Source organism: Nerophis lumbriciformis, linkage group LG01, assembly GCF_033978685.3.
Source record: "Nerophis lumbriciformis linkage group LG01, RoL_Nlum_v2.1, whole genome shotgun sequence".
NCBI classification, from domain to species: Eukaryota; Metazoa; Chordata; class Actinopteri; order Syngnathiformes; family Syngnathidae; genus Nerophis; species Nerophis lumbriciformis.
Window position 1 is genome coordinate 34,068,187 of NC_084548.2, and position 14,820 is coordinate 34,083,006.

General features: G+C 44.6%; 1 protein-coding gene across 2 annotated transcripts in view; it reads left to right on the top strand.

Moving 5' to 3' along the window:
• Positions 1-1,933: 1,933 nt before the first annotated feature.
• The window catches only part of cacna2d3a (calcium channel, voltage-dependent, alpha 2/delta subunit 3a), a 303,523-nt gene continuing 290,636 nt past the window's right edge, over positions 1,934-14,820 (top strand). The window contains exons 1-3 of one of the 2 annotated variants that reach the window (XM_061980175.1): positions 1,934-2,102; positions 2,352-2,544; positions 2,632-2,713. In XM_061980175.1, coding sequence (XP_061836159.1) covers positions 2,420-2,544; positions 2,632-2,713 — 207 coding nt within the window. In that variant the 5' untranslated portion in view covers positions 1,934-2,102; positions 2,352-2,419. Of the gene's footprint in view, positions 2,545-2,631; positions 2,714-14,820 lie in introns of both variants that reach the window. The other variant, XM_061980183.1, reaches the window with a different exon arrangement.

Consider the following 14,820-nt stretch of genomic DNA (forward strand, 5'->3'; position numbering starts at 1 on the left):
GGCTTAAGTTGTTCAAAACATTCCAGGGTCCCCGTTGTGGTATTTAAAAAAAGTTAAAGTTAAAGTACCAATGATTGTCACACACACACGAGGTGTGGCGAAATTATTCTTTGCATTTGACCAATCACGCTTCATATTGTGCCACACTTTTTCAATGGGAGACAGGTCTGGACTACAGGCAGGCCAGTCTAATACACACACTCTTTTACTATGAAGCCACGCTGTTGTAACACGTGGCTTGGCATTGTCTTGCTGAAATAAACAGGGGCGTCCATGATAACGTTGCTTGGATGGCAACATATGTTGCTCCAAAACCTGTATGTACCTTTCAGCATTAATGGTACATTCAGAGATGTGTAAGTTACCCATGCCTTGGGCACTAATACACCCCCATACCATCACATATGCTGGCTTTTCAACTTTGCGCTTATAACAATCCGGATGGTTCTTTTCCTCTTTGGCCCGGAGAACACGACGTCCACAGTTTCCAAAAACAATTTGAAATCTGGACTTGCGACCAGTGTTTCTGGGTGTTGTTGATAAATGGCTTTCGCTTTGCATAGTAGAGTTTTAACTTGCACTTACAGATGTAGCGACAAACTGTAGTTAGTGACAGTGGTTTTCTGAAGTGTTCCTGGGCCTATGTAGTGATATCCTTTACACACTGATGTTGTTTTTTGATGCAGTACTGCCTGAAGGATTGAAGGTCCATAATATCATCGCTTACATGCAGTGATTTCTCCAGATTCTCTGGACCTTTTGATGATATTACGGACCGTAGATGGTGAAATCCCAAAATTTCTTGCAATAGCTTGTTGAGAAATGTTGTTCTTAAACGGTTCGACAATTTGCTCAGGCATTTGTTCACCCTCGCCCCATCCTTGTTTGTGAATGACTGAGCATTTCATGGAAGCTGCTTTTATACACCCACCTGTTCCCAATTAGCCTGTTCACCTGTGGGATGTTCCAAATAAGTGTTTGATGAGCATTCCTCAACTTTCTCAGTCTTTTTGCCACTTGTGCCAGCTTTTTTGAAACATGTTGCAGGCATCAAATTCCAAATGAGCTAATAATTGCAAAAAATAACAAAGTTTTCCAGTTCGAACATTAAGTATCTTGTCTTTGCAGCCCATTCAAGTGAATGTAGGTTGAAAAGGATTTGCAAATCATTGTATTTTGTTTTTATTTACGATTTTCACAACGTGCCAACTTAACTGGTTTTGGTGTTTGTACAATAATAAAAGTACTGCACTGTCAGGCATCATTTTTGACCGCATTCTTCATCTGTTCAGGATGAGTTTTGATGCTTGACCCCTCAATGCCACGTGCCTTATGTACAGTATTGTTTCCAATCTCATAAAACATCTGCAGTAAGTGATTCAGCATTAAACCCTTCTCAGAGCCATGCCAAAATCTTTGCAGCTCCGAGAGAAATGTGATCCGTCACATGGGATGTGTCGCCTGCAGGCCTCTCATCTTTCGCCAGCCATATGCTAACACATTGCCAGTGCCACGTTGCTTTTGCAAAGTGCACTCTAATGCAACATAAATGTCTTGTCATTGTCCTCCACCAAGACCCAAAACATCCACTCCACTTTCCCACTACTTTTTTTTTTTTTACGCACACTTCACTACACTCCTTTTTTTTCATCAGCACTCTAGTAGTAATCTGCTTCAGTGAACTGACCATATAGTACATGACTTGATGTGACATGAAAGCTAAAGGACAGCTATTAAAGCCCTATAATAAAGCCCTATAATAAAGCAAGGGGGAGAGAGAGATAGAGAGGGAGAGAGAGAGCGAGAGAGAGAGAGAGAGAGATAGAATATGTCAGAAGTAATTCAACAACGGCAGCATCCTTGGCAGCCAATCCTCAGATGCTGGGCTGAGGAGAGAAAGTGATGAGTGTGTATGTACGTGTGTGTGTGTGTGTGTGTGTGTGTGTGTGTGTGTGTGTGTGTGTGTGTGTGTGACTGAGTGAGTGAGTGAGTGAGTGAGAAAGAGGCTGGTCATATCTCAAAAGGACGAGAAAGAGGAGGCGTCATCGCGCGCTGTGCATCGTTTTGGTGATTGCACCTGAACGCACCACAATAACACCACGGTGGGTGAGAGCTCTGTAATAATAATAATAAGAAGAATAAGAACAAGGAGAAGAATACTAGTCTATATAACGGCGGTGTAGTGATTCGTTACTGGCAATGAAGTCCAGCTAGACTTTCCTCCCAGCAGACTCTTGTGAGCGAACAGGCGCTGCTGCACTTTGAGGAAGTCACGCAGCGTGTCGACCATGCGTCTGTCACCAGGCCACCAGATTGGGTGATTTTTTCTATTTGTTTTCAATTCTCTGAAGAGGATAAGCACTCGCGGTGGTTGCAGTAAAGCCAACTCGGCACAGCTCGGACGACCCAAAAAAAAAAAATGACCGTGGAACGTGACAGTGGGTTCCGTGCGTGGAATGTCTGCATCTTCGTTTTACTTTGTTCAACTCTGAACTGCGGGATAAGTGAAGTTGGAGGCTCCCATCAAAGCATCCCTCCATCCGTGTGAGTACATGTTATTTTCTTGCATACCAAAGTTTACTTATTGATGTGCATGTGATATTTATACTATTTATGGTCATATATACACAGAGTGAAGCTGTGGGCTTCTGCATTTGGTGGGGAGATGAAGTCCATCTCTGCTAAGTACTCTGGCTCCCAGCTGCTGCAGAAGGTTAGTTGACTTCATCCATACACTAGCCTACAATCATAATTGTATTGACAAATACAAATATGAATGTTTACTTTTAAATGATACATCCACAATATTGAATGTACTTGCATGTTTATCATTGAGATTGCAGAGTTACCTTTTTCAAAGAGGCACGTCTCAGTTCTGCTAAACTACAAGCATTCTTCTATCTTGAATATTATACATTTATTATCTCCAAGCCAACTTGTATTGGAGGTTGTTGGATGATTCAGGTGTATGGTGAAAGTATTTGTACCTATGTGACGGATGAGAGACGTTCAAAACTGAATGATGGCTGTATAAGACCACGGCAAATGTTAAAGGGGACCTCTAATGATTTTAATTTCTTTGTGGTATAGATCAGTGTTTTTCAACCTTTTCTGAGCCAAGGCACATTTTTTTCATTCATTTTTTCACACAACCAGCAGAAATCATTGACAAATTAAACTCAGCAGCCGATATTGACAATTAAAAAGTCGTTCGTGCAATTCTTGGATATGACTTTAACCCATAACCAAGCATGCATCACTATGGCTCTTGTCTCTAAGTAGGTGTACTGTCACGACCTGTCACAGTTATCTTGAGTTTTTTGGTGTTTTCCTGTTTGTCGTGTTTTAGTTCTTGTCTTGCGCTCCTATTTTGGTGGCTATTCCTGTTTTGTTGGTCTTTTCCTGTAGCAGTTTCATGTCTTCCTTGAACACTATTCCCCGCACCTGCTTTATTTTCACAATCAACAATATTTTAAGTTGTGTGGATGCTATCCTTCTTTGTGTGTTATGTTTACTGAGGGAGGTGACGGCAAACAGACTCCAGAGGGCAGTAATGATCAATAATTTATTATATATATATAAAGTAAATATATATAATAAGAATAACAAACAATACTAACTAATAAACTAAGGAAATGAAGTGTGACAAAATCCAAGAGTGTGTATGGTGTAAGGCTATGTGTTGTAGATTAGCTGTTGAGTGTTACCGTAAGTGTTGAACGAGATACGAGGAAGTCTAGGGGAGAGAGAAGTTTACAAGTCCGAGTCCAAAGCCAGGGAAGTCAAGGATCGAGGGAGGCAGTCAGAGTCCAGAGGGAGATGCGGGGAAAAGAGAGACGCACAGCTCACTTTCCAGGCGACGGAGGGTACTGCGGGGGCGACACAAGAAAACACACTGAGAACACGGAGAGGCAAAACACAGAGAGAGCAGGATTGCATAAAGCAGGATGATCGCTTACTGTACGTCAAATGAGAACTAAGTTCCCGCCTGGATCCATGGGTCCACTGGTCCTTTATCCAGCTCGCCCTCATCAGTCCCAGGTGTGCGGATAGGCAATTGCGTGCAGGCTAGTCGCTGCGTGGGCGTGCTGCGCTCAGCATGAGCGAGGGGGTCTCCTAGCACGCTGTCAGCGGAGAGAGCGCATGTGGGCGTGGCCCGCGGTGCGCTCGTCAAGATGAACAAATGAGGGCGCATTGGAATGCGCCCTGGCCGTGACATTGTGGGGACATTGTTCATTGTCAAGTACATGTACTATAAGTCTTTGCTGTCTTCCATCATTCTGTTTTTGTTTACTTTGCAGCAAGTTCAGTTTTAGTTTCGTTCTGCATAGCCATCCCTAAGCTTCAATGCCTTTTCTTAGCGGCACTCGCCTTTTGTTTATTTTTGGTTTAAGCGTTAGACACCTTTTTACCTGCACAGTGCCTCCTGCTGTCGTCTGCATATTGCGATCACGACAAACCATGTTCCCGACATCTACAAAGCAATTAGCTACCTGCTGCTACCTACTGATATGGAAGAGTATTACACGGTTACTCTACCGCGACAGCACCGACACTCAACTACCGCACATTATTTGCGGATTGTAATTACTGGTGTGCAAATAAGGTTTTTAACCCAATTAGGTGAAATTACATAATCTCCCACGGCACACCAGACTGTATCTCACGGCACACTAGTGTGCCGCAGCACAGTGGTTGAAAAACCCTGGTCTGGATGTATTGGATATGCTTTTGTGTTAGTTTTGTGTACATTCTGCTCCCCGGTCACATTTATAACCCCATTTTGAAGTCTGTTTGCAAACAGTTGGTGTGATGAGGCGCTCCTTTAGTTGCAAATGAAACACCCCCTTTTCAAAAGCATTGTATGTATCTTTTGAAATTGCACACTGTTAAAAACACTATCGATCAAAACACTTTACGCAACCTCATTTGTAGCCCTAAGCATGTCCAAACATTTAAGTGGTATACTATAAATGAAACCCTGACTTTTGTATCATTTCACTGTAAACATTTTCATAGTAAATTAACAGCAAATTGGTGGCTAATAATTGCATTACTTTAATAGAAAAATGAACAGTAATTCACTGTGAAATATCTATAGGAGCAGCACGGTGGTGTTAGTGCATGTGCCTCACAATATGAAGGTCCTGGGTTCGATCCCCGGGCTGAGGGTCTTTCTGTGTGGAGTTTGCATGTTCACCCCATGACTGCGTGGGTTCCCTCCAGATACTCCGGCTTCCTCCCACCTCCAAAGACATGATTGGCAACACTGAATTGTCCCTAGTGTGTGAATGTGAGTGTGAATGAAGTCTGTCTATCTGTGTTGGCCCTGCGATGAGGTGGCGACTTGTCCAGGGTGTACCCCGCCTACCGCCTGAATGCAGCTGAGATTGGCTCCAGCACCCCCTGCGACCCCAAAAGGGACAAGCGGTAGAAAATGGATGGATGGATGGATGTTTACATCAATTTACTGTAACTGCAGCGCTGTGATTTAATGTATAATTACAATAACGTTAGAAATAAATGCTGTAACTTCAAAATTTTAATTTCATAGTTCGTTATTCTCTCGTTTTAACAGCATTTTGCCACTTACTGTACAAGTGGCAGAATGCTACTTGTACGACAAAGTCTACGGAACGCCATAAGAGACAAATCAGTTTGAAATTACAGTAATTTGTTGTATTATTGCAGAAGACTATGATTACAGTATTTTACTGTGATTTAACAGTTGATTGCTGTAAATTATAAGGATATCTTGATTTTCACAGTCACTTGTTGTAATGTTACAGTCACTTTTGATTATAGTTTTTACTGTGGAAAAAATACTGTTATTTGCTGTGAAATCCTGATATTTTTTTAGTGTTGCTAATAATAATTAATGTTGTTGTTGTAAACTATATACTATAGTAAAGAAGTATTTGAGTGGCATTTCTTTTTAAAAATAATTTTGCTATTACAGTACACTGTACACGTTTCAAAACCACAATGGATTTTAAATAAAATGCATCAATAAAAAAATCAGAATGTGGTTGAAGTGTTGAGTTTCAGTTTTAATTAAAAAGTTTGACAACAATATGGCATTTACCATTTAGGAATTAAAGCTACAGGTACATTATATAGATAACAGTAATATAATTTTGAGTGATTTAACTGATATAATTGTAAATTTATTTATTTACTCATAATGATGTGCCTGGGCTTCATTTACTGCAAATTATCCTCATCCAAGTGTTGAAACAATGGTTATATTATCGGTGTGTGTTTGGGCACACTGATGCTATACTACTGTACCTGCAGCTGATATATATATATATATATATATATATATATATATATATATATATATATATATACATAAGTATGCATTTCAAATGACATGCTGATGTATTTATGTATTGCTTTTTGTGAGACAAAAGCATAAACAACTGTCAGTGTCCACATTTGTGCACCTTACAGTAGCAAGGTTCACAAAACATCAAGACTGACACAAAATATGTTCAGCATTAAAATTGTGGTTATAATTTGAAGTACTAGTGAAATGTTTGGATTTACTTACTCATTGGTATACATTTTCTGTTCTTTAACGTTTGACCAGGAGTGTATATATCTTAAAGAACAATATCAAAGACACGGTGGTAAATAAACTTCTTAAACAGTACATTGAATGACCGGTCACAACATTAGGTATACCTGCCCTCTCTCCGATCAATACAGAGCATCATAAAAAAGCTGCTCTTAGCAGCTTTTATGTCACTGCATGTCACACGTTGGGGAAATTATGCGCATCCCACGATTAGATAAAAATAATACTTTATCCGACCTTTTCTTTTGTTTTTCCTCACTCTCTTTTTCTGTCAGAGTTTAGCGGCTAATCCAATTTCGTAGTGGCCCTTCTTGACAAAACCGTCCCGTGTGAAATGTTGCGGACAAATGAACACGAAAGTATTGATTTTAGAGACATCAGAGCAGGCAGGAGGGCATTAGACGAGAAGGAAGGACACCACAAACTTCATATATAGCATTCTCAGTTGAGTCGGCTCAGCAGAGGTGGAGGAGGCACCGTCACAGTTTGTACAAAAATGGCCACATATGTACGTCCGTCAATCTGTGATGTCACACAAGGCCCACAGTTACAAAAAAGACTCCAAGACACACAGCGTTCATAGGCATCCAAATCATCGTGCAAGCTCACGACCAAATGCATGAACCTTATGATTTGATGCTTTGGTATTATTAAACACGGGTATCATAACAACATTTACAAGTTAGATAAAAGGGACATCTTAGTATGTTCCTTTTAAGCAGCTATATAGTTGTCTTCCCAGCTGGAAGTGCTTTTAGGGACTTGCATAATGCGGGTTTACATGGGAAGGCACACATTTAAAAGCTTGTTCTGCAATCAATTTGCTTTTTAAAAGGACATTTTAATGCTCAAGCACTCACACTGATGTGAGGAAATCCAGTCCTCATGGGAATGCATTTTTAATGCAAAATGTACTGTGCTGTAATTTGTATAATTAATTCTTAGTAATGTTTATGTTATTTCAAAACGTAATGATGTTGCCAAAACCTGTTTTGGACTAAAGGTAGTGTTTGTATGTCCAACATGTTAGATGTGTGGCTTGCTGTCGGATTCGCCATATTTTTTTGGCGTACACTTTCGGGGTTTTTGCATGTACCTTCATAGCTGCGTTGAAACAATTCCCAGTTTTAATCCTATTTTCCACTCTCAAAAAATTACATTGTTGGCATGTCCAAATCCACAAGGTTGTACAAGTAGCCTACTCATTTTGACACATGAACTACAGAATAAATCTTATGTTAGGGGGCGGCATGGCGTAGTGGGTAGAGCAACCGTGCCAGAAACCTGAGGGTTGCAGGTTCGCTCCCCGCCTCTTACCATCCAAAAATCGCTGGGCGGGACACTTCAACCTTTGCCCCCGGTGCCGCTCACACCGGTGAATTGAATGATGAATGATAGGTGGTGGTCGGAGGGGCCGTTGGCGCAAATTGCAGACACGCTTCCGTCAGTCTACCCCAGGGCAGCTGTGGCTATGAAAGTAGCTTACCACCACCAGGTGTGAATGAATGATGGGTTCTACATGTAAAGTGACTTTGGGTACTTAGAAAAGCGCTATATAAATCCCAGGTATTATTATGTCCTGTATAGAAAAATGGCACTTTTGTCATTAAGTACGGTCATATAGCCAGCAAACAATAAAGTCAGTCCATGAAACTCTTACTGAAACTGACAGGTTTCTTACTCTTACTGTGTGGACACACACACACACACACACACACACACACACACACACACACACACACACACACACACACACACACACACACACACACACACACACACACACACACACACACACACACACACACACACACACACACACACACACACACACACACACACACACTAACTAACTGTGGTAAAAGAAATTAGTTCAGGCTCTTTCACATACACTGTGATTACTGTGTGTGCACACGACCATACAGCTGACTGAACGTTCACGTTCACAGCCACACAGTTAGGCCTATAGCATGGATTTCATCAGCTGCTGATAAGACTGAGTCGTTATCTTTTTGACGGGATAAAAACTGTTCCCCCTTCTCATCTTTTGCCGCCTCCAAAGAGGAGATAACCCTCCTCACAAAGCGACGACCTCCTTATGAAATGCAAATGAAGGCCACAGTGTTAACAGAGCTAAAAAGAGTGTGAAGACCCTGTTGCTGGAAATTTGTGTAGTTTAAAACTAACACTATGATTTGCCTTATTGGCAAGCATTGCATGCTTCTCACCTGGCCCACTGATTGTTGAGCATTATCAGATGTGCACTGGCTCGGACGCAATGGGAGAGTGTCCTGTGTATTGCTGCTTATTGTGTGTCTCATAAGGGCCAGCAGATAATGTGTGTGGAAATATGAAGAGAAACAGATCCCCTGCAGGCATGTGTGCTTTTAGATATGTAGAAAGAATGAGAAATATAGATTGTAGAACATAACAAGTAAGATGGCTGAGGAGACAAAAGACTGCTCTTGTGTGTCACTCCAATATTTGGTTATGATTATGATGGCGCGATGGTCGCCATGGTACGGCGCTTTTTAGTGGTTGTTGTTTTTTCTTTTGTTTTTTTTGCAGTTTTCTCTCCTCTTTTACTAAAGAAGAACTGTTAAACATTGGACAGTCCTCTGCCGAACCTTTTTAACCGGTTCTCATTGAACCAGAAAGAGATTCTTGCCGGAGGAGCAGTACGTTTCTAAGGACTTTGCCAGAGACGGCACAACGGGGAAAACGAGCAGGCACGCTCGTCAAACTAAGGCAGCAAGAATTACACATTGCGCTTTCATCCATTTACATGGCGAATGTCCGCTTCCTGGCTATTAAGATGGACGAACTGCTGCTCTTGAACACCAGAAACAGAGTTTTGCAGATCCGCCGCCCTGTGTTTTACTGAAACCTGACTCAGTGAACACACACCTAGCACTGGGCAATATGGCTGAAAACTATCACGATACAAGTTTTTTATATTGGTTGAGTTTTTATGACCTTCTGAAAATATGGACCAGGAGAAAAGTATATTAAATCTAACATTTTATTTCAAATGTAACATTCCTCTGATTATAATCCCCTCAGCTATCAAGGCAGGAAGGAAAGGAAATGTCAAAACAACCATGGAAAACACTCAAACAATCAATGTAAACACAATTCTAAAATCAACACTTAACATTAACCTCTTTAAAATAAGGCCCAACAATAAGGAATATGTTGTGGCAAATGCAAGAAACACAGCGTTGTTTCTCTCAGGTCTTTATTGTAAGACTGCCAACATGAGAATGTAAAATAATACAAAATATGCACTTTTATAGTGTGCCCAAGAAGACACACAAACCACACCCATTCTGCTGAGTGTGAGCATGGTCCTAGTGCCCGCCATGCAGCCCCCCCCCCGAACACCCAGACAGCAAGTTATGGGGAAAACTAAAACCTCTCAGGGGGCCTCACTCGCCTGCCGTAACGGCTACAATGTCCATCCTGCGGAGGAGCAGGTGTACCTTGTGGGGCAGAAGAGATATCAGGGCCCGGTGGAGGCGAAGAACATTCAACCCTAACAGATCTTGGAGGGCGACCTCGGCGGGGGACTTGGCCCGGCAGTATTTCTTCACCAGCAACACAATGCGCCGGTTTAAGCCTGTCCAGAGAAACGCATTCCCTGCGCCCGCCCATATCCAGCACAACGTTTTTAGGACCGCGTTCCAGCACCCTAAATGGGCCATCGTAAGGGGGTTGGAGGGGTGAACGGTGAGCGTCATGACGTACAAAGACAAAACGGGCAGACTTAAGCTCTGACGGCACAAACGACTTAGGGAAACAGTGATGGACCGGGCCAGGAGCCAAGGACCCCCTCGACAAAAAGGGAAAAGGTCGCGGGGTGCAACCCTCAGATAAAAATTCCCCTGGAACACGAAGTGGCTGACCGAACACCAATTCAGCGGGGGCCGCTGCGAGATCCTCTTTAGGGGCTGAGCGCAACCCGAGCATAACCCAAGGTAAGCGGTCAACCCAATTGCTATCAACGAGCGCCGCACGCAATGCTGCCTTAAGCGACCGGTGAAAACGTTCACATAAGCCGTTAGCTTGGGGATGGTAGGCTGTAGTACGGTGCACCTGCACACCCAAGGACTGCGCCAACGCTGACCAAAGCTCCGACACAAACTGGGATCCCCTGTCCGAGGTGATATCGGACGGCGTGCCAAAACGCGCAACCCAAGCTGACAGAAACGCGCGAGCAACGTCTACAGAGGCAGTGGAGGAAAGAGGAACTTCTTCTTGCCATCTGGTAGTACGATCTACCATCGTGAGCAAGTGCGTATAACCTTGCGACGGAGGGAGGGGGCCAACTAAGTCCACGTGCACGTGGTCAAACCGCCTGACCGGAATCGGAAATGGTTCGAGGGCCGTCTTAGTGTGCTGGTGGACCTTGGCGCGCTGACATGCCACGCATGCGGCTGCCCACTGCCTAACATCCTTCCTAAGGCCAGGCCAAACAAACTTGGCACCAACAAACTTGACGGAAGCCCGAACGCCAGGGTGCGACAGGGAGTGTATTGCGTCAAAAACCCGGCGGCGCCAGTCTACTGGGACAACCGGCCGAGGGCGGCCAATGGAAACATCGCAGAGGAGGGCGGGACTGCCATCCTGAACCACCACCTCCTCGAGCACAAGCGCCGTACCTTCAGTTTTTAGTGCACGGATGTCGGGGTCGTCGGGCTGGTCAGCGGCCATTCCCGAAAAATCTAAACCGAGCTGCACGGGACACACGAGTACGCGTGAGAGACAGTCAGCCACAGGGTTGGCCTTACCGGCCACATGCTGAATGTCCGTAGTGAACTCGGAGATGGCCGACAAGTGACGCTGCTGACGGGCTGACCAAGGCTCTGTGACCTTTGACATGGCAAACGTCAGGGGTTTGTGGTCAACAAAAGCCGTGAAGGACCGACCTTCCAACAGAAAACGAAAATGGCGTGTTGCAAGATACAGTGCCAACAACTCTCGGTCAAATACACTATACTTCCGCTCGTTATCTTGCAGTTTACGACTGAAGAATGCAAGGGGGTGCCATACAGTCGCCACCCGCTGCTCAACCACAGCACCCACGGTGACATCAGACGTGTCCGTTGTCAAAGCCACGGGTGCCGCGGAAACAGGGTGGGCGAGGAGAGCAGCCTCTGCGAGCGCGGATTTAGCCCTATGAAAAGCTTGGACTCGCTGAGGAGTCCATTTGATGGAATCGCTGGCCTTTTTGTTCCGTAAGGCACCATAAAGAGGCTGCATGAGGTGGGCAGCGCGAGGAAGGAATCGATTATAAAAATGAATCATGCCCAAAAATTCCTGCAGAGCTTTGACAGTGGAGGGGCGAGGAAAATCTGCCACCACTTGCACTTTCGAAGGCAAAGGGATCGCACCCAGTGACGAAATACGGTGACCTAAAAAATCGATCTCTGACAGCCCAAATTGACATTTAGAAGGATTGACGATCAGGCCGTGCTCGTCTAGACGCGTGAACACTTGTGTTAGGTGTGCCTGGTGCTCCTCGGCTGAAGGACTCGCCACCAAAATGTCGTCGAGATAAACAAACACAAAATTGAGGCCGCACAAAACTGAGTCCATTAATCTCTGAAAGGTTTGTGCTGCCCCCTTCAGGCCAAAAGGCATACGCAGGAACTCAAAAAGCCCAAACGGGGTTATTACTGCGGTCTTGGGCACGTCCTCAGCACGCACCGGCACCTGGTGATAACCACGAACTAAGTCTACCTTCGAGAAAATGGCGGCGCCAGCCAGGCGCGCCGAAAAGTCCTGGATGTGCGGAATAGGGTAGCGGTCGTGCGTTGTGATGTTGTTAAGGCGGCGAAAATCCCCACACGGCCGCCAGGAACCGTCTGACTTAGGCACCATGTGCAAAGGCGAGGCCCACGGGCTATTAGAACGCCTAACTATGCCTAAACGCTCCATAGTAGCAAACTCCTCTTTAGCAATGGTCGATTTAGCCGCGTCAAGACGGCGCGCGCGCGCAAAAACTGGCGGGCCCACCGTGGGAATAAAATGTTCAACACCGTGTTTAGTGTCCGCGGTAGAAAAAGCGGGAGTGATTAATGACGGAAAATCCGCCAGCAAACGCTGAAAAACGTCACCAGATACCAAATAATTATCGTGTGTTAACGGTCCAAGTCCCCCCGCCTGACATGTAAAAGTTGAAAAAGACACAGCATCAATCAATCGGCGGTTAGCAATATCAACAAGCAGTCCATTAGCACACAGAAAATCCGTGCCAATAATGGGGACCGTGATGGCGGCGATGACAAAATCCCACTGGAATTTGCGTCCATGGAAGCACACAGTCACCAACCTGGAGCCAAAAGTGTCGATTGATGAGCCGTTGGCGGCATTCAGCATCGGCCCACATCCACCTGTCGCCTTGTCCGCGTCCGTGGCAGGTAACAGGCTGACTTGCGAACCGGAGTCCACCAGGAAACGTCTCCTTGACGATGAGTCGGCGATGAAGAGCAGCTCGCTTGCTTCGCCGGCGCCCACAGCCGCTACTGAACGCCGGCGTTGGAGTTTCCCGGGGCCGTGAAGGAGCATGGAGGAACACACCGTCGCGCTTTGGCGCCAAATCGTTGATGGAAGAAGCACTGGCTCGCTTCGCGCCTTTTCCGGGTAGCGACTCCCGCCACTACCGCTGGGTCCGCGTTCTCCATCGTCTGCAGGGGAGGCGCTTCTACGCTCTGCACGGCAAACCGTCTGGAAGCCAGAAGCACCCGGTCAGCTTCTTCAGCCAAGCCCCGGTAATCGCCGGAGGCCAAAGAAGTGGAGTTAGCTAGCACCGCACGGGCCGCAGGTGGTAGCTGCCGCAAGAAAAGATGCGGGAAAATGAACCCGCCCTCCTCGGAGCCCAGCAGCGACAGCATACTGTCCATTAAATCCACGGCGGTGCTATCGCCCAAACCCGGCAGGGAAAGAAGTCTATCTGCTCTCTCAGCGTCAGTTAGAGTAAATCTCCGAAGTAGAAGATTCTTTAGTGCAGCGTACTTGTCGCGCTGTGGAGGCGTTCGCAACAGCTGCATTGCGCGGCGAGTGGTCGCCTGGTCGAGGGCTGTTACGACCAAGTAATACCGGGAGTCGTCGCCGGCGATTCCTCGCAGGTGGAAAAGTGCCTCGATGTGCTGGAACCATGATGCCGGGTCGCTCTGCCAGAACTCCGGAAGCTTTGTCCCCGCGGGTAATGCAGGTTGCTGGAGTTGGGGCGACATGGCCGATGAAGACACTGCTTCCTCTTCTGCGTGAAACATTGTCGGGGTCACCAATGTGGCAAATGCAAGAAACACAGCGTTGTTTCTCTCAGGTCTTTATTGTAAGACTGCCAACATGAGAATGTACAATAATACAAAATATGCACTTTTATAGTGTGCCCAAGAAGACACACAAACCCTACCCATTCTGCTGAGTGTGAGCATGGTCCTAGTGCCCGCTACAATGTAAGAATATATATATATGTATGTATGTATGTATGTATGTATATATATATATATATATATATATATATATATATATATATATGTATATAGTATTGCATATATATATATATGCAATACTAAGAAAATACCTCTGCATTGTTGCAGTTTAGTGTTTTTATGTTGAAGAAATTTGCAAAACAATTGCAGACATGTTACTTTACAAACAATTGGATTTTGTTTTGATATATTGCATGATCGATCGATAAAGAGAACTAAATATGTTACATTTAAACATTTTAAGATTTCATTATTACACAAATACACATTTTATACCACATGAACACACAAAAAAGTACCAAAAATGGGTACCATTGAGTATCGGTATCGATTCCCAGTTACCAGGAACACCGTATCGTTTTAAATGTGAAAGGTACCCATCCCTATTTGTCAGAGATGCCATGCATAAATATGAACACCATTAGCGTACATGTAATGTACAGAATATCAGAAGCATTTACTCAGGTAGAAGTATCACAGATTACAGCTGAAATAGGCTTCAGCCCCCCGTGGCTTCGAAAGGGACAAACGGTAGAAAATTGATGGATGGATATTACCAAACATCTTCGACAATAAAAGCATGATCATAACAATTCTCATTTTGTGTTATTTATGTGTGAAACTGTTATTTAAACATGAAAATGTAGCTCCTCCTCTGAATGCAAGTGCTGCTAAAGCAGGGATACACATTCTGTATTTATTAAAAACACAAAATCTGGCAAGACACCAACACACAGC